The sequence below is a fragment of the Tribolium castaneum genome, chromosome 8 (assembly GCF_031307605.1).
Source record: "Tribolium castaneum strain GA2 chromosome 8, icTriCast1.1, whole genome shotgun sequence".
NCBI classification, from domain to species: domain Eukaryota; kingdom Metazoa; phylum Arthropoda; class Insecta; order Coleoptera; family Tenebrionidae; genus Tribolium; species Tribolium castaneum.
The window spans coordinates 8546162-8565352 of record NC_087401.1 but is presented as its reverse complement, the minus strand read 5'-3'; the positions used below and the strand labels follow the sequence as shown (position 1 = coordinate 8565352).

Sequence of the window (19191 nt, the reverse complement as noted above, 5' to 3'; positions counted from 1 at the left end):
GGGGTACAATTTAAAGTTCAAATTAACGGGATGATGTAACCTAAAACGAAGAATATGCTAGTTTTAGACTCTCGCCTTCCATGACGAATCTATATGTTCTTTATTTAAATTAAATTGGCTTAAAATCAAAGGCTACTAGGTATTACGATCAAAAATAAAATTACACCTAACTCAAAAACTTTCCATAAGCTATGTTTTAGCTAATAAATATCGAAGTCTTTTAATATGAACAAAATAGTAATTCGTATTTGGACCAAACTGGCTCCAGGGGAGAAACGGCATATTTTCGACTAAGGGTTGTATACAAACGTTTTCTCACGCAAGAACCTCCCTAAAGTGTGGCACCATATCTTTGGAATACCCTTGTATATTACAATTTCCATTGTCCGGTAATTATAATCTTCTCCAAGTCATACAAACATGCATATAAATTCATATGAATTTCAAAAGTGTAATCTCGTGACGTATTTGCGTGCCGTCTACTGATTGGCTAAAAGTTACAGCGCAAGTGACAAGTCCCGATGGGCCCATTTTCTGTCAAGGTCGTTGAAGGATGGTTTATTGCCTGGAATTAATGAAATAACCGCTTCAACAAACAGTGCATTGTGTGAAACGCGCAAAATTATGTGTTTTTCATAATTGTGGCGTTTAAAAGGTGCACTTTGTGGGTTTTTAGCTCGTCCGCAAACCACCTGTCAAAAATGTCAAATCCGTCAAAAAGTAGGTCAATATTTTACTTTTCAATACGTATGCTCATATGTTAGGGAATAATTGGTCAAATTTGGTAAATCCGTCCGTGTTTCTGGTAGGCATCGTTCCTCCAACCGTGACCGATTCCCCTTGGTTGTTTCCACGCTGCATCCAAGTGAAAAAGTCGTATTTTTCAGACGTTCCACCATTCTAACCAAACTTGCAATGGATTAAAATCGCAAAAATGGCAGAAAAACTGGGTTTAGGTAGCGAAGTTCGGCAGCTGAAGATAGGCCAGAGTTTCACAAATCCGAAATCATCGGCGTTCCATTCGATTAAATGTGAGTTTCGCGTGAAATGAACCAAAATCGTGACTGTCTTTTGCAGACGATTTCAAGCCAGCCTCGGTCGACACCAACAAAATAGCCACCGTAGATGTCGGCAACAACAACCAAGTCACAGTTACCGTACCTCACTTGGGTAAGGGGCGCCTTTCGGGGGCCCGAGCGCCCGCCCGACTCACCCCTTGTGTTGCAGATGGTGCAGGGGTGCCCCAAACAGTATTCAAAGGCTCGCAGCGGCCTTACCAAAAAGAATGCGTGCTGATAATCGACCGCGCCACCGGCGAAATAACCCTAGAGAAACTAACGTGTAATATTCAAGTGAAAAAGACGCGAAGTGAGTCGGCCAAGCAGCCGCTGCCCCAGGCCACCGACCGCTCGGGCACGACGTCCATGCGCTCGCAGACGCCCCCCATCGGCCAGCGCATCTCGCACAAGACGAAAGTGACCAGCGGGAGCCGCCGACCGGACCGCCCCATCACCCATCTGGTGCCAAAGCACTCGCCCCTGCACGCGAGCCCCAGTTACCCCTCGCCCAAGAGCCACGCCAACGAGTACGCCCATAACCACGCCCTTGCCCAAATAACGACTCGTGATTGCAGGACGCACCAGAGCACGCTCGCGAGTCTGCCAATGATCGGCATCGACGACTTCGACGCGCCCCCGCCCCCCAGCTCCACCGACAAATCGCCGTCGATGTTCCCCCTCTCCGACCACGAGACCGCTGGAGTGGGGGAAATGAGCGACTCGTCGTCGTCGAGCAGCGACAGCGACTCGGATTCGGATAATCCAGACCTTACCGCCGTTAACAAATTATCCAAAACCAATGGGCACAGCAATGGGACCTCAGCAGCCACCAAAATATCCACACATCTCTTAAACGAAGACTTGTGCTTGTCAGAGTCGGGCTCAGACTCGGACTAACCGGCGAGTTAAGGTAATCGATAATTAAAATATTTGTTACAGAATATATATTATGTATGATATTGATAAATACACATACTGCAATGCAATATTATTTCGTTCACAAAATCTCGTCAATGCGAGACAGAATCAAACGCCCCAACTGGGCGGAGCTGCCACTGAAACCCCGCCCACTCCTGTACTTCACCTTCAAACCCATTTCGGTGGCTCGGAGTGCGTGTAACTCGCCCCCAAACTCGACAAACATACCGAAAATGCTGTCTGTAAAATCCTTAAATTCGTCACGGAGCACTTGACTCAAGTCGTTATCAATTCGTATGAGAGGTAGTTTTTTCTGGTGTTGCTTACGAGCTGGAAGACACTCAAATCATTACAAAACAAGACAAAAGTAACAAAAAAAAATTACCCGCGATGTAATCCTTGCCATAAAACGACACATACGTATAATCATCGCGGTCAAAGTGACCGTTGTTTTTATTTATTTCCAAAGTTGGCACTTGTGACACCTTCGGGTCGTATTGCTTGAAGGGAATCGGGCTAAAAATTTGGAAATTCGCAATAGTGTTCATGCGGACGCGATTTAGAAAATCGCTAGATATGTTCGTGTAAGGGTCGAGGACCAAAACTAAACTCTCTGGACTAAAAAACACAATTTCGGAAACAGTTTGAACAAATGACCCAAACTAACCCAATTTTGCGCAAAGCCAGGTCCACAACCGCAAAACCCATCACTTTGGAGTCGGTCGCAGTGGGCCATGGAAGCCTGACCGACACCCAGGCAATCTTAACGTCCTCATTTTTGTATTTGCTTGTTACTTTGGTAGCGTACGTTTTAACATCGTAGAAAACATCACTTGTGCCTTTATTACTCGAGTTGGGCTGGTACAGTAGTACCAACATTAGGAACGTTTTCTCCTTGCGGTCCATTATCGTATTGGTGTAACCGTGGAGGAAGTCCATGATGGCCTCAAGTTCCGTTTCTTGAACCGGAAGTATTATGGTAACTCGGGAGTTTTCCGTTACGTAAGGCACCGGAAGTAATTCGACTTTTCCGAGCGGTTTGCACACTTCAAACCGCTTCACGACCTCTCTTCCTGTTGTTAAATCCCGGAAACCGAGGTCGAGGGCGTAGTCCATGCCGCGACTTAAATCGAAACTCCGGTAACCGTTGATTAGGCGCCGGAATTGGAACCGTTTGGGCGACTCGGAGTGGACTTTCACCGTAACTTCTTCGATCACATTCTAGGGGAAGTTTTAATAATTAACATCAGTTTACCGAGGACTGTAACTTAGAAGATGAAACGAGATACAAGAAATCGCAAAAAATAGTGCGGTAGAGTAAAAATGGGGGCGGAAAATGATGGCAAACTAATTGCTTGGAGAAAAATGCAGCAATGTGTAGCTTTGCTCTCTTAACAGACTGAGAAAAACTGACCAAAATTTTTATAAGAAACATGAGAAAAAAATTAAAATATTAAATAAAAAAAAATTAAGTAAAAAGTCCGGAACGGTTTAAGCGTTAAAAATTTTCAAAAACGCTGAAGGGACAGATTCTTTTCATTTTACCGGTGGTCAAGTCACAGAAAGTTAATTTATACTTAAGGGGGAGAATTCCTGTCCATAGTCATTTGCTGTCACATATTTTATGTACTTTACGTCAACAGGCCAAGAGAAAGTCAGTAGCGCACAATAATTAATAATTTATTTATCCGTCTAGGTTGGAGGACACACGTTTTTTAAAACTGATTCTCATGTAAAATTTCTGCTGATTTCGAATCCGAAGTTTGATTTTTGAGTGGATTTGCCTTCATTATGAAAAAGACGTTTCTGTGAAAAATTCTAAAAAACTGAAAATTGGTAAAATTTTGTATTTACATCGTCATATTTCCTTCTGGATAAAGCTAAAAAATTTGTTTTTTTGCAAAAGATTACTCGATAAATGTGGATTCTTACGAATACAAGTTTTAGTTTTGACAAAAGAAAACTGAGAAAATTGCATTTTTCTTGTAAACTTTCATATTTATGTAGTGAAATTGTCGAGATGCGAGATTTTTTTATCTTAAAAGATAGACCCACACCTAATCGAAATGAAAGAAGCTAATAGCTTAAATAAATTTTTGGTGCAAAAATCATTTCGATATCTTTAACACTTAGCAAGTTATTGCAATTTAAAATTACTACCATTTGCACTTGAAGTGACAATGCTGCGTATTTCTCTTTGTACTCGTACTGTTGCCCAATTTTCTCAGTTTTGTTTTCTCAACACTAAGAGTTGTGTATTTACGTTAAAAACCACATTCATTGAGCAATCTTTTGCAAAAACGAAGTTTCTAGATTTATCCACAAGAAGGATATGACGTAAAAATGAAATATTTGAGCAATTTTAAGTTTTTCAAGAATTTCTACAAAAAACGTCTTTTTCATGATGAAGGCAACTCCAAATCGAGAAACTAAAATCGGATTCGAATTCAGCAGAAAATTTTGCATAAGAATAAGTGTTTAGTAAACGAGTTCGTTTTTAAGGTAATTGAAGCGAATGCGAAAATCATAGGCCAGTACCGCAAGTTCATTTTAAGATTTGTACCAGTTAACGATTGACAATTTCAAGTTAAAACAAAAGCAGCTTTATCCCCAAGAGTCCACTACAAGTGCAAAAGTAATTTATTTTCTCTTTAACGCATAATACTGATGGGAAATAATGCTCAAAGTACGCAATTTTTTTTCAGTTTTCAGATTTTTTTTCATAATTAAATAAAGCACTTACAGCATTTTAAAACACTTTTGTACTTACAGCCCGAGTAGAAGAATGTATCCTGTAAATAACTTTCAAAAACGTTACTCAAAACGGCTGTAAAACATCGAGTAAACTGGCTGAAATTAAGCCATAAAATGGCTGATATCTCAGATATTTGTCAACGGATTTTTATGAAATTTTAAATGCAGATATTTTAGAAGATAAAGATTAAATTCCAATTAATGCAACAACTGAGGCCTTAAAAACGTAATTTTTACATGCCTTTTTTAAAATGTTAAGCTTTTTAAGACATTAAAAAATTTATCGTCAGTGAAAAATGCTGTCAAAAAAATTAAAACAATTTTACTTTCCTGACAGCGCGCACACTTTTGACAATTTTTTTCAGTGGTACAAAAAATGCCGCATAGAAATGCTTCATCACTTGTTTCAAAAGTTGACTTCCCCAAATTACTATTAAAATTTGAATTAAGTTTTTAACAACAAAATTTAATTTTTTTCTTGGATCAGCCGAGCGATTTGGTTATTTTTTTGTGTGGCCATCTATTTTTGGGGTTTTAATGATCCAACGGTAATTTGTCTTATTTTTAAATAAAAGAAATGTGTTTTAAGATTTCATTTTTTAACTTGAGGTCATTTTTTGTTCCTAATAAAAAGACCACCTAAAATATGTACATTCCAAATTTCATAACAATCCGTTGACAAATAAAGGAGATATTAAGCTCGAAAGTCTTAGCTGAGACACCCTGTATAAAAATTGTACTAGATAAAGGAGCAATATACTTTCCTGGTGTTGTTATTTTCATAATAACTTATAACGACTGTAGTCATGATTGAAAACGTGCAATTTTGAGGCTTTTTATTATTTTTTTGGGGAAAATAAAAAACATTTTATCAAAATAAAACGAAGAGGAAAGTACAAACTAACTTCAACTACGAGTTAGTATTTTTTTATATTTGCTAAATCAACCGTTTGTTCATAACTTGTTCCCAAAAATGCTTAATTTTGACCTTCTCGTGCGAGTGAGAGTTCCCCTTTAACTGTAGAAGGTGTCGCGAACTGGTTTGTAGAACATTTAATTCTCTGCAACTTTGTTCCTTACACTTTTTTTCTATCTTCAACCGTATTCCCAGCGTTTTGATAAATATGCGACGGTGCGCAAAGAATTATCAATTTGCGTTCCACCTTATATTTTTGCGAACGCTGCAAATACGATTGAAGATACAAAAAAAGTGTAAGGAACAAAGTTGTACAGAAATTTACTACAAAAAAGTCTGCGAACCCATATTTTTATCTTCAATGGTTTATGTACAGCGTGCTCAAAAACTGGCGCACCAACTCAATGGTGTGTGGTAGAGAACTGGTTACATATAAAGGTAAAAATAGTAAAAAAAATCCTTGTTATTAAAGTTATTGATAAATAACGGATTTTAGATAAATGATATGTGGCAACGTTGTCTAACAGTCATGATCGCAATAAGATTTGATCAACAATTCGGAAATAAAATTAACTAGACGCCCTCTGGTGATGACTTTTGAACTATGTCGAAAACAGTAAAGAAATTTTCGTAATGCCACATTTAACTGACATTTAATGAATTGTTCAACAATTTTGCGTGTATAGTGTTAATTACTTACAATAGAAAGAATTACTTTAAAAGTACGTGGTGGTAAATACTAGCGCTGACTTTGGTTCTGCAGTTTTTCGTGGTATAAAGTGTTTATTGTTGGAACTTGAAAGTGGATAAAAAGTGAAAAATATTTAAATTTTGATTACAAAGTGTTATCAAACAGTTGTCTAATTAAAGATTATAAGTAATGGATCACAGCGAACACAAAGTTTGGCTCAAGAAACCAATAAATTAGTGAAGTGTTATGAATTTTAGGTTAAAATTTTCCACTGAAAAAATCATGAAATGCTGCGGTAAATCAACAAAACTACAATAAAGATTAACAACTGCTAATACACTTAAACGTAAATTATGCCAAAAGGTAGGCTTTTCAATGTCTTTGTAATAATTTTCCAATAAAGAAAGTGAACCAAACAGTCATTCGTTATTCGTGTTTTCCTCGGCATCTCTCATTTGTCAACATAAGTTTCTTGCATCAAAGATGCAATAATCATTCCGCATAGACAATGTAATAATTGTGAAGCCCCAAAATTCGTACAAGGCTCAAAATATCCGAATAAACATTGTCCCGCCATTTATGGTTACTGTTTTCGACCTAGCTCAGTGGCGCCCCCAACGGTAATTTTACTTCCGAATAAAAATAAATTATTTTCGAAACGGTTTCCTAGGAAATAATTCCCAGTGTTGGCACATCTACACATTGTGTTTTTTTGGATGAATTTTAATTTTTTAAATTAAAAAAACTGTTAAAGTCTAAAAGTAAAATTAAAAATAATTGTTCATCGTTTTGTTACGGAACGATTATCTGGTATGAAACATAAAAACATAAAAAAATAATGAAAACTAAAGAAGTTAACACAATAAGTTTGTAGCTCAAAATTTTTTAAAATATGACTTTAGGAATTTTTTCAGGATTTTTCCCATAATCTACACATGCTTCTCAACAACGTAGCACTGAGTTGGTGTGCTAGTTTTTGAGCACCCTGTATAAATTAACATTCCAATAGTTGATCACCGGCAAAATGAAGCAAGTCCGTCACTTGAGCATCTTTGAACAACTTTGGGGCCTAAACGGTTGATGATACGGACGTGGTCTCGCGGTCGTTTTTGTAGGAAATGTAATTATCCACAACTTTGTTGCTAACATTTTTTTGCAACTGTAACTGTATTCGTAGCGTTTTGAAAAATATGGGGCAGAGTGCAAATAAGTTAAAGTCTGTAATTTTTTTAATATGGTTTACGATAGAATTTTATATTGAGAAGGTAATGCTCAATCTGCCTGTATCTTTTGTTTGCTATGTGTTAACCTTTACACAAATCCAATCATTTTTCCTGAAAACTTAGACGGTAATGGAACCAGTGCGCTCTCTGGCGACATTAACGGGGACGTTTTATTTGTACGTCGTTTCATATCCTAACCATTAGACATCCGTAGCTTTAGCGTAATTACCTCAATATCGCCCAACTCGGCCATGGTGTGCGCCCTCACGTTGGTAAAATCATCCGGAAAGAACACATGACTCATATTGAAATACAACTGTCTCGGGAGGTCAAACCTTGTGGCGGGCTTCGCCCCCGGCCTTTGTCCCGGGGGCCAAACCTCGTCCAAATCCTCGCTCAAAACATCAATTTCGTGCTTAATTTGCACCAAACGTTGCTAAAAAAATGCCAAATCAAAACAAACAATACCAAAAACAAGAAAATCTACTTTAAGGAAATAGGCATTGAGCAGATAAAAGCTGTCACCCTGTAGAATGGGGTGCACGGTTATTGCTTGATTAAATTCGGGCTTTTCCGCTAGCTGAAGCAAGTGTCTCTCGAGCTCAAAGTGTCGCAGTTTAAAAGTGTGGAAACTTTGGCCTTGGAGCGTTTTTTGACACGTCAGACCGATGCTGTGGTGGACACAACGGCCGAGGTTTTCGCTGTGATCGTCCGAAATTGCGTTAATCACACACCAGTCTAAGTGTTCTCTCATTGCTTTTATCACAGAGTTGCTTAGGACGATGCCAGAGGCTGCAAAACTATCTGAGGGCCGGTTCGACGAATCAGAGGCTTACCTAAGTTGCAGTAGGAGGAGTCAGGGGCGGGGTCTCCCAAGTACACGTCCATGCTAACGCTGATTTTTTTCACCAGGTCGGTCAGTCGGTGCGCATTAATGAACGTATAGTCGTTAGCAAGGAAATAATAATCGTAGTCTTGTGGAAAATTGTCTCCAATGTATTTGAGGACTTGGAACGGCCTGTACCTGGCTCTAGTGTCGGTGAAACCGACCAAACCGCTCAAGTTAAACCGGCTTTTCAACTTGTATTGAGCCGTAATAAAAAATTTGATCTGGTCAACCAAGTGACTTATTGTCTTATTCAAATGAACCACTTGTGAGTTGACTTTCTCCTCCGAACTGAAAATCCCAACGAAGAGCTTCTCCCTGATCCCCAATTCAGTCGAATAATACCGAGGTCTTACTAACTTCGCCTTTTTTGAGGCACTTGATTTGGTTGAGGGGGCCACTGGTGTCACTTTATTGCTAACTACGTCTTGAGGCACTTTGAGGTTGTTCTTTGAGGCACATAGTGGTTCCAAAGAGTCGGACAGGAATGACGATATGTACAAACCGATGATAAGTCCCAGAAATACGTAAAAGTTGTTCGAAATCAATCGAGAGACACTTTTGAACATTTTGAGGTTAGGGGTCGGAAAATCAAAGACAAGTCACGTAATCATCAAACTCAGATTTGGGTTACTTTATGGCACGTTTATAATTGCACTTAATTGGGAAAATTCGTCAAAAATCACATTTGAAAATAGCGACATAACCTCAAACGTCAAACTGTAAAGGCACTCGGCCGGTAAAAGCGGACGCGTCAAATAATTTATTTAAAAATTTAAAATAATGAATGCAAAACTACAACAATTAAGACCAGAATTCTGGCATTTTCTGCACATTTTGCCGAGCTTGGACTGTCAAAAACGTACGCAGGGTCCTCCGGGACCTTGCTTTCTCCACACAGTGAGGTCCAGTTCAAGTTACATTTATACTCTGCAGGGCACATTGAACACGGTTTGCCTTTGGTATAAACCGGCCGCCCCTTAATATTGACCCCTTTTATTTTCGTGTCGTTTCTAAGGATCGTAATTCCATAATCACAAATCAAAGACTGGTGAAAAGTAGGATTGATAAAACTAGCTTTGACCGTATCTTCGGTATAAATTCGGGCACAACCGATTACGTCAGCTTGGCCCCAGACCATTGCTGTGAAATGGTTAATTTGGATTCCTTCAGCTTTAAGGGGTCTGTAAGAGTCGATGATGTCGGGTTTCATGTCTTTGACTTGTTCGTACCTGAAGTGGCAATAAATAATGATCCAGGGTGTATAGAGTGAGTCGCAATGCAGCTTGGGGGGCGAAAATCGTTTGTGCAACCTATATAGGGGGATACTAACGTTTGAGAAGCAATTTAAGAAATAACTTCTCCATCAAGAGGAAATAACGTACTTTTCCCCCTCACTTTTTTCAAGTCGTCGAATAAAACAATCATATGTATACAGGTGTCCCGTGTAAACCCCACATTAGAAATATTGGGAATTCTAATAATGACAGCGTAGATAAGCTGTGCCGATTCTGATTCACTTGGCCTGCGCATGCGCCATTTCAGGGATTCCCCGATGCAAAACGTGGAAATTCTCTGATGTGGAAACCATTTTTGAATTATGATGTCATGGCTTGTCTTTGTATGCGCATGCGTTATTTTGGGAAATCCTAATTATGTGAATATCAGTGCCTATCTTTGTATTATGATGTCATGGTTATTTTTGAATCATGACTTCAGGAAGGGATTCCCACGATTTGTATAAGGGATTCCCTGAAATACTCGTTTCAGATCATTTTTGTCGCTTTGATTTATTCGAAAAGTAAGCCACTAGAAACGCCTGCACCAAGTCTCGTCATTTGATACGAACTACGCACATTTCATTTTGAAATTCAGTTTCGTATTTGCTTTTTTTTCGATTAATTAATTGGGAAAGTAAACCGTTAGGAAAGCTTGGGATCTTCAGAGTGATTTGTTAAAATCTACGTATATAATTCCGATACCATTTCGTTTTAGTTTTGGTGTACAAATCGATTTAAAAGTAGGTGCTACCACAGCAATTCAAACACATAAACTGCTTAGATGCACTAATAAACTGTGAATTCATTGTTTTTGATGTATTTCTTAGTTAAAAAAATACAATAAAAAGTAAACAACCCAGAAAACACGAAAACATTTTTTTTGGAACAAAATTTGCAAAGGTTCAAACCAAAATAGATAGATTCCATTGGAATGCAGATTCGTAGCTCCCCCAAACGGTCATTTTTTGACGGTGGACAACCTTTCTATTACTGTCAATCACCGCATACAGCGCTTTATTCTATTAAGTAAGATAAAAAATAACTAAATCAAATAATTTATGTACCATGGTAACCACTTGTAGAATAAAGGTGTACTATCTCTACTCATATCTATGGAATAAGCAATATCTCTGCAACAACTTTATTAATACCTATTAGCTGTTTCAAAACTATAAAATCGCCAACGTTGTATTTTACCGATTTATTTTATTTACCGAATTATTTTTTTAAATAAAGTTGATAAAAATGTAAAATAGTTATTAATAATAAGATCTCTCATTGAAACTATAAATTACATTAGATATCAATTTTTTGAAGTGCATAATACTTTTTTTCTTAACGAGTTTGGAAATTCCTTTACAAACAAGTTAGTTACAATATTTTTTGTAAGGAATATCTCAAAAAAAAATTTTTTTCTTACAGGTGCAGTTTTTTAGGTACATTATACCATTGTTTTCGGTGAGAAAGCTGTCAGTTCTACTCACAAGTGAGTAAATTTGGGGAAAATTGGGAACAACAATGAGACTGTTGATTTCATAACTATTCGGAAATAAAATTAACTAGACGCCCTCTTTTCTCATTCCTAATTTATCTTGCACCAAAGATACAATAGTCATTCCGCATAGACAATGAAATAATTGTGAAACCTCAAAATTCGTACAACGCTCAAAATATTCGAATTAACATTCTCCCGCCATTTATGGTTACTGTTTTCGTCCTAGCTCAGTGGCGCCCCCAGCGGTAATTTTACTACTAATCAGTAGCAACACAGGTCACTACGAAAACTGATACATATAACTATGCTAATGTTACAGGCGGATATTTACTTGAATTTCTTGGAGTTTTTTTTTACAATGCATCTGTAAGATAAAACATCGTATATCACACGTAATCGAAATGCCATTATAAAGCTCGTCAAAAATCTCCCACTCGCATATAATGATGCATTTCTTATAATATATCACTTTATCACTTAATAAACTATTTTTGATAATTTAGTTCTTTTTCCTGTTGGGTTGGTAACATGAACTGTAATTTAGCATAAAATCTCAACGGTAGTGATACCAACCTATTAAATGTCCCTAGCCATTGTTGCAAAGTAAAAACACCGCAATGCGGGAAATGTCCGAGCGTCTGGGGAATAGCTGTCTAAAAGCTATGAATACGAAAATAATTTATAACAACTGATTTTAAGAGAAAATGTGACATTGGCGTTTTTATAATTTTGAAATAGCTAATAGAAGAGAAAATAAGTTTACCTAAATGCTTGGTGCTAATACTAATGGCATCATCAATTTTGAAGTAAGTGCTTAATAAAAAAAGCAGTTGCGTTATTTCATTCATTTTGTTTTCACAATAATCTCGACTATACTATACTACACTAAGCTCACCGTCCAGGCGGCCGTGCAAATGCACTAATTTGAAACTCAATTTTTAAGAAAAATAATACACAAAAACGTTTTTTTTACAATTGAGTGATGTTCTTAGGTTCACTTATTACCTCACAACTCAGTTCTTATCTCGATTTAAATATTTGTAACCAAGTTATAACGAGGTAAACACCGTAATAATCTTAATGTTTTTATGGAAAAACCTAGAGTTCAAATGGCATGAAAAAAAATATAGTATTACAAGTAAGTCATATACATGGCTAAAAATTGAGGTTTTTTCCATTTTATTTTTAAATGAAACTAACAATTTTTTTCAAATGTATGTATATTGTTGCTAAGGTCCCAAGAAAGTCACCATATTTTTTTCAAACAATTTGAACTTGCAGTTTTTTTAATAGAACAACAAATTAAATCGGCTTTTTAACCCGTTTAAACTCGGTTACGAATACTTAAAATGAGATACAAACTGACCTGTGAGGTAGTGACTGAATTTAGGAACAAATTGTAGTTGTAAAGAAAGCATTTTGTTTATTATTATTCTTAAAAATCCAATTTCAAATTTTGCGATCACGCGCTTGCTTGTACAGCTCCTCTTTGGACCTTCTGAGCATAATTCAATCTTAAACCAAATCCTCGCTAAAATGCTTTTACTTTTAGTAAAAACTTATAGGCACTTCTATTTTTACTCATACATTTTAGAGCACTTGCAAAATTTAGAGTAAAAGCATTTACTCAATTTTATTCATACGACCCATGGTCTCGCAGGGTTTTTTAAAGAAAGTTTAATTCTCCGCAAATTTCTCTAAAACATTTTTTGTATTTTTAATCAAAATCGCAGCGTTCTGAAAAATACGGGATAATTTTTTTCTTACGTTTTTCATAAAAATTTAAGTCGTCAATTTTTCTCGGTCTGCTAAGAGTCCAAAGCCCAACATTGCTGCATTTTGTCCAGTAGTGAATTGGTAGAATTTAAATTAATTTGGTGCTGAAACCGTATAACGCTCAAAGCACCCTACTTTTTACTATGCTGTACTATTTTTTGGGTTATAGTCCTTCGTAGTCGTATCCCCCTTAGCACATAACACAAATACCGAAAATTTCGAAAAATAAAACACGTGGAAAATGCTTTTTCCGCTCGCTGCACCGACTCACTCTGTACACCTCCAAACCGACCATTTCCGAATCTGTTCCTCCACCAATTCAAGCGTAAAATCCTGCCATGCATCCCCTGCGATATTTTGCCCCGCCTCTCTCCCATTCAACATCGTCCTACAACTGTCGTAATATCCATGAAAGCGACTTCGCCCCCAACACCTGACCATAAACTCCAACTCAAGACTATAACTAAGTGCCATCATATCAGCAGCTGCGCCAACACCGCCTCTCGTCTCCTTCCCAGATGCCACAAGATTCCGATATTTATTATGTACCCCAACGACCAACTTCCGAAACTGCACAACTTCCAGCAATCCGACTTCCTTCCGCCCGTCTCGTGACGAACACTCGCAGGCGCTGTGTTTGACCTCTCCGCAGTAAATTTTACAAAATCGCGCTTTCTTCGGGCTGAATTTTTCCCCACTCGTGTAGAAGAAACACAAGACGAACAAAACTGACCTGAACATGTCAAAATGACAAAGCTTCGGACAGTTTTCTACACCTTGTTAGCACTATCGTCAAACTGTTACAAATTCGATACAACTAAAGTGAATTACTGCCAGAAATTTTGACCCGACAAGACCAATTGCAAAAGATTCTCTTCTGATAGAAAAACATTATATTTTACTTTTTAGTGCATCTTTTAACCAAAATTTTTTTTCTGAAAAAACTTTTTTTATTTTTGTATTTTTTGCTTTTTGGATACAGTTAAATATTATAAAAACTATTCATCAAAACTTATTGAAATTTGATGTATGCTTAAGAGTATAAAAATTGTATCGTTTCAGATGTTTATTAAATTTCGATCTCCATTTGTTCTTCGGATACAAGGCTAACTTGATTTTTTTTAAATAGCAACAAGGGTCAAATGTAATATTTTTGAGGAAAGCATTTTTTTCTGAGTTCTATGGTATAACATATGCATACCTTAATTTAACCGAAACTTAAAAAAAAATCGAAAATTTTGAAAAATGTAAAATTTTATTAGCCTTGGAAATGTTGTCTTTATCTATCGTTAGTTCATTAACCAAAAAATAAGTAAAAGTTAAAAATAATTGATAAAATAACACTTTTAACTGAAAAAAAAACACGTGTTAATTAATAAACACGGAATACTTGATTTTTATGCTACAAATGATGTTCAAACTGATTTCTATTAAGTTCTTGGCTTTCTGTCTCCATGATAAACCAATATGAGAATTTTAAGTTTCATTTTTGGCTAATATACAAGTGACGGACATCGCTAATAACAGTATTTTCAAAGCTAACTTAGTTTTACTATTCCAGAAAATTTTTGAATTTTTATTTTTTTACATTTTAATAAAAGTAAAGGTGGTTATCATGTTACATCACTGAATTCAGAAAAAAATGCTCTTTTAAAAATGATTAAACTTGACCCTTCGTCCCATTTAAAAAAATCAAGTTAGCCTTGAATTTTCAAAATAAATGACGATAAAAATTTGAAAAAGCTCTCAGATGATAGAATTTAAACACTTTTAACTGTTCCCCAAATTTCATGGTTTTCTGTTGAACCGTTCTGAAAATATTTAACTGTATCCATACTTTTTAGCAACTGTATGTATCTATAAACCAGTTACTGTCAAGAAGTTATTGCTTTTAAAGGTGTTCCTACAAGTTTAATTATATTTTAAGTTAAACATAGTTCTCATGACGTGTTTTTGAGCAACAAATACTTTTGACATCTTTCCACTTTGCCACCAAAATATTATACCGTAGCTTAGTAATGATTGAAAGTTTGCGAAGTATACTATTCTTAGTTGTTCAATGTTAATGTATTTTTTTAAAACACGTATTGTAAAATGTAGTGAATTTAATTTTTTTAATAAATTATCTATATGATTAGACCAGCTTAACTTATGGTCAATGCATATTCCCAGAAAATTAGTTTTCTCTATTAATTCAATTTCTTTAGATGATATAACAACTTTATTCTGTTTTTCTGTATTCTTGTGATTACATATTGCAAAATGAATGCCGTAGGTTTTTTCAAAATTTAACACTAATTTATTTTCTTCAGTCCAGTTTATTACCTTATTCATGCATATCTTTCTTCTTTCATTGTATCTGTCATATTTTCACCCCAAATTAATATGTTTGTGTCATCAGCAAAGTTAACTGCACTATTGTTGTCTGAGGCTGTTAAAATGTTTAATAAGTCATTTATATAAATTATATGAACCTAGTATACTAGTAGTATACCTAGTATCAGCGGTTTTTTTAAACATTCGTTCAGATATAATAACATATAGTTATATTTTTTTAATGAAAATCATTGTTGGCTATGACATTTTCGAAAAGCTTATTTTTTTCTGAACTCAAAACAATATAAAAATAGTTTGATATTTTTACATATTTTTAATAACAAATATATTTAAAATATATGAAAGTAGTTGGCCATGGAAAAATTATTTCACATAAAAGGTGTGAATAATCTAGAAATTTTGTGAACGGTTATTAAAATAAAAAATGTTAAATTATCAAAATAAGCTATGTTATAGTTATTTTCAATTGAACAAATATACGAGCGTCGCAGATTTTAATTACATAAAAAAATATGCAGAAAATTGCAAACGATGTGTCACTACCATTTGATGCCACTTTCTTATAATTTAGTGAAGTGCAACGGAGGTGACGTTGATAATGTTGTGTATTTTTTTACCGCAGATGGAATTTGATTTTGGTGTTTAGATTGACATTTTTTGTAAAATAAAATTTTACTGATACGCAATCATACAATTAAGAAGATTTTTCTTCTTCCGACATTCCATGTTTAAAAATGGAAAATAGAATGAAAACGTAAGCTTGCCATTTTCAATATAAAAACAAATAATTTGTATTAATTGCAAAAATTTAATCTAATAAAAATTTATTATGCTGTGTTTGAATTAATTAGGGTATAAATAATCATTAAATTATAAATACTTGTTGGGTAATACAATTTTCATAGTTTTAATTAAAAATCCAAATTTTTTTCATGTCTTTGTTTCAAATGTGTTACTTTTATATTAAAAAAGATATAATTTTTTTAAGATTTCGCCATAGAATATAGTAGTTATAGAAAATCAAGTAACACGTAATTCACTGGTGGTCAAAATTTCGATAATAGCGCCATATCTTGGTAGTATGAGGAACTAAAATTGGCGGCAAATTTAAATATTTTAATATTTATACAATTAATTTAATTTTTTTATTTTTTTTACAATTCAAACACACATAACCGATTTTATTGAAAATCGGTTAAATGTGTTTAATTGCAAAATTTTGTTAGTATTATAAATATAAAGAAAAAATAAATACATTGAATGAAAATAATTTATTAATGAATAACCGTTTCACAAATTATGAAAACATCAATTATAAGAAATAAATGTCGTGTTTGGCTTCCACATATTAATTTGGCGACTTCCTCACCCTCAAAAACCGGTTATTTAACATTATTTTGAAACTTGGAAAAAAATTAAAGAACTAAATAAGTAAATACGGACTCTAATAAGGTACCATTGGAGTTTTAGGCATGTGCCCAATTCAATTTTCACAGAAAAGTAGTGCTTTTAATAGTTTGTGCAAACATTTCTTGTATGTTTTCGTGTTGGTTGTAGACTCACATAGATGACTTTACAACAAATTTACTTATATGAACTTATTATGAGTAAGAGGTTTTTCTGATTTTAATGTAAGGACTCCACTTTGGTGGATTCACCAGTCTTGAAACGTAACGGTAAAAAGGAGGGAGTTCAAGATTCGTTTTTGTGGTTTTTGTACAAATGAAAGAATGAACGCGTGTATTAAATAAAAGACACTATGTGCAAGGTAGAAGTCTTAAACGGTGTCCATCATAGAAGTCCACTCAAAAAATGAAATTTGGTTTAAAAGGTTGCTTAATATTTTGGATTTTTGGATAAATTCGTGGATTTAATTTGAAATCACACTACCAAAAGATGGCATAAGTAGTTTCTATTAACGACCGTGCCACGTACCCCAAATTTACAGAAATCTGCATAGATAACGCACGTGGCGCCGCATGTTGATAGTATGATTTAATAAACCGTTTCTCCTATGCCGCTTGACTAACCCTGGATTTCGCTAAAATGTCAATTTCTGTTTATAAGTCAAAAACAAAAGACGATAGCGAGATGCGGTTTTGAACAAAATTATTTTCTCGAAAAACGGAGCCGAGAATGTGTCACTCGTTTTTCTCTAAACCTCTTAATTTCGGAGATCCTGTATGTACACATTTGTAAACATAACCTAAAACTTCAAAACCCCATTTTAACCCCTTTATGGGTTTTGTAACCACATAGGATTGCATTGTCACGCAGATTACGTAAGTATGCAAAATTTCAATTCATTGGGTCAAGGGGAACCCTTTCAAATTTGGCTCCAAAAATATGAAACAGACAGACAGACAACAAAGCGAGTTAAATAAATTTAAAAAAATCACGCTTTCTTCGGGCTGAATTTTTCCCAACTCGTGCAAAGAAACACACCAAGATGAACAAAACTGCCCTGAACATGTCAAAATGACAATACTTCGGACAGTTTTCTACACCCTGTTAGCACTATCGTCAAACTGTGACAAATTCGATCCAACCAAAGTGAACTACTGCGAGAAATTTTGCCCCGACAAGACCAAAAGCACCGGTTGCGAGTGCCAAGCCCAAGGAACACGAACCGAAGTCGATTTGCAAAATGTGTTCGAGTTTCGAAAACTGTGCCTTGACGAACACAACTACTGGCGAAACTATCTGGCTTCGGGGTCGGAAAGGCGCAAGAAAGCCACTTCGGCCTCCGACATGATGGCGCTAAGTTACAGCCTGGAGCTGGAGTTTCTGGCAAGGTGTTACGGCCGGAGCACCTTCAACGGCTACCACGAAGACTGTCGGATGATGTCGAACAACCGGCAAGCTGGCCAGAACCTCGCCGGTTTGAACCGCAAGAACTTTTCGCTTTCGTTGGTTAAAGTCCAAATCTGGGACTGGTATAACGAGATCGAGAATTTAGCGCCGGATATGTTCGGCAAGTTCCGAAGAGGGCACAAGATCGAGCACTTCGCCACGATGGTTTGGGGGCAAGTGAACCAAGTCGGATGTGCGAGGATTTACACAGCTGATACGAAAAAAGACAACTTCAAGCATCCAGTCTATGTGCAAGCCTTGATCTGTGACTATGGAAGTACCATTTTGGGGAAAATGGGCACGAAAGTTGCGCCCAATTGGCTAGGGAGGCCTATTTACACGAAAGGGAAGCCGTGTTCCAAGTGTCCGGATAATTTGAAGTGTAATCGGGTGTATACAGCACTGTGTGGTGAAATTGAACCCGTTCCTCAAGAGCCACCCTATCAATTTAACACGGCAAGGAGGTGGAAAATTTATAGTGTACTTCTTTATTTCGGCTTATTAACGAATCAACAAACTTAAAAATGAAATGTATTTTAAAATGGCAAAAAAGAGCCAGAAAATCGTTGTTTTACTTTAAAACTAGCAGTCCACAACTATTTTAAAACGCAAAACTTTAGTAACAATTAAAAGTAGGAACATATCATTTTATTATGAACTTTAAAACCGTGACGTTGCAATTATTATTTCCTGTTATCTTTATTTAACCCCCTTGTGGGTGTAATTTCCAAAAATCCGGAAATACATGTTCTTCTGAATATAACTTCAAAAATGACGTACTTTTGTATTTAACTCTTTTGGAGGTGGAATTTTTGAAAATTCTGAATTATACGTTTCCTCTTTTTTAATGTCCAAATATCAATTTTCATGATTATAGCTTCAGTAATAAATGATTTTTTACATTTAACTCTCTTGGGGGTGGAACTTCCGAGAAATCTGAAACACGCTTTTTTATTTTTAGCTGATAGCTAAAGTACCAGTTTTCATGGTCAGAACTTCAAAGA

General features: G+C 35.8%; 4 protein-coding genes across 9 annotated transcripts; 2 read left to right on the top strand and 2 right to left on the bottom strand.

Annotated features, from left to right (window-relative positions):
• The first annotated feature begins 540 nt into the window (after window positions 1-540).
• Window positions 541-2044, top strand: Eaf (ELL-associated factor). Of its 4 annotated transcripts, none has more exons than XM_008196774.3 (5): window positions 541-720; window positions 888-1031; window positions 1078-1170; window positions 1228-1585; window positions 1634-2044. In XM_008196774.3, exons 2-5 carry the CDS (start codon window positions 935-937, stop codon window positions 1953-1955), a joined length of 870 nt encoding a protein of 289 aa, XP_008194996.1. In that variant the 5' UTR covers window positions 541-720; window positions 888-934; the 3' UTR covers window positions 1956-2044. The 4 variants fall into 4 exon arrangements, with proteins under 4 accessions (XP_008194996.1, XP_064214533.1, XP_015836614.1 ...); XM_064358463.1 differs by having other exon boundaries at window positions 810-1031; XM_015981128.2 differs by having other exon boundaries at window positions 541-805; window positions 875-1031.
• Chpf (Chondroitin polymerizing factor) lies at window positions 1986-9192 on the bottom strand. Its single transcript, XM_008196772.3, has 6 exons — window positions 8397-9192; window positions 8048-8352; window positions 7790-7996; window positions 2644-3197; window positions 2362-2594; window positions 1986-2306 (listed from the first exon to the last, which is right to left on the bottom strand). Exons 1-6 carry the CDS (start codon window positions 9013-9015, stop codon window positions 2056-2058), a joined length of 2169 nt encoding a protein of 722 aa, XP_008194994.1. The 5' UTR covers window positions 9016-9192; the 3' UTR covers window positions 1986-2055.
• Window positions 9193-9194: 2 nt separating this feature from the next.
• Window positions 9195-15551, bottom strand: LOC103313453 (venom allergen 5). Of its 3 annotated transcripts, XM_015981127.2 has the most exons (3): window positions 13436-13549; window positions 13269-13391; window positions 9195-9678 (listed from the first exon to the last, which is right to left on the bottom strand). In XM_015981127.2, the coding sequence occupies exons 2-3, from the start codon at window positions 13379-13381 to the stop codon at window positions 9222-9224; spliced, it is 570 nt and encodes a 189-aa protein (XP_015836613.1). In that variant the 5' UTR covers window positions 13382-13391; window positions 13436-13549; the 3' UTR covers window positions 9195-9221. The 3 variants fall into 3 exon arrangements, with proteins under 3 accessions (XP_015836613.1, XP_015836612.1, XP_008194974.1); XM_015981126.2 differs by having other exon boundaries at window positions 13269-15551; XM_008196752.3 differs by having other exon boundaries at window positions 13290-15063.
• A 1969-nt stretch (window positions 15552-17520) lies between these two features.
• Window positions 17521-18767, top strand: LOC100141823 (cysteine-rich venom protein). Its single transcript, XM_001808613.4, has one exon. It carries the CDS (start codon window positions 17813-17815, stop codon window positions 18707-18709), a length of 897 nt encoding a protein of 298 aa, XP_001808665.1. The 5' UTR covers window positions 17521-17812; the 3' UTR covers window positions 18710-18767.
• Window positions 18768-19191: the final 424 nt, after the last annotated feature.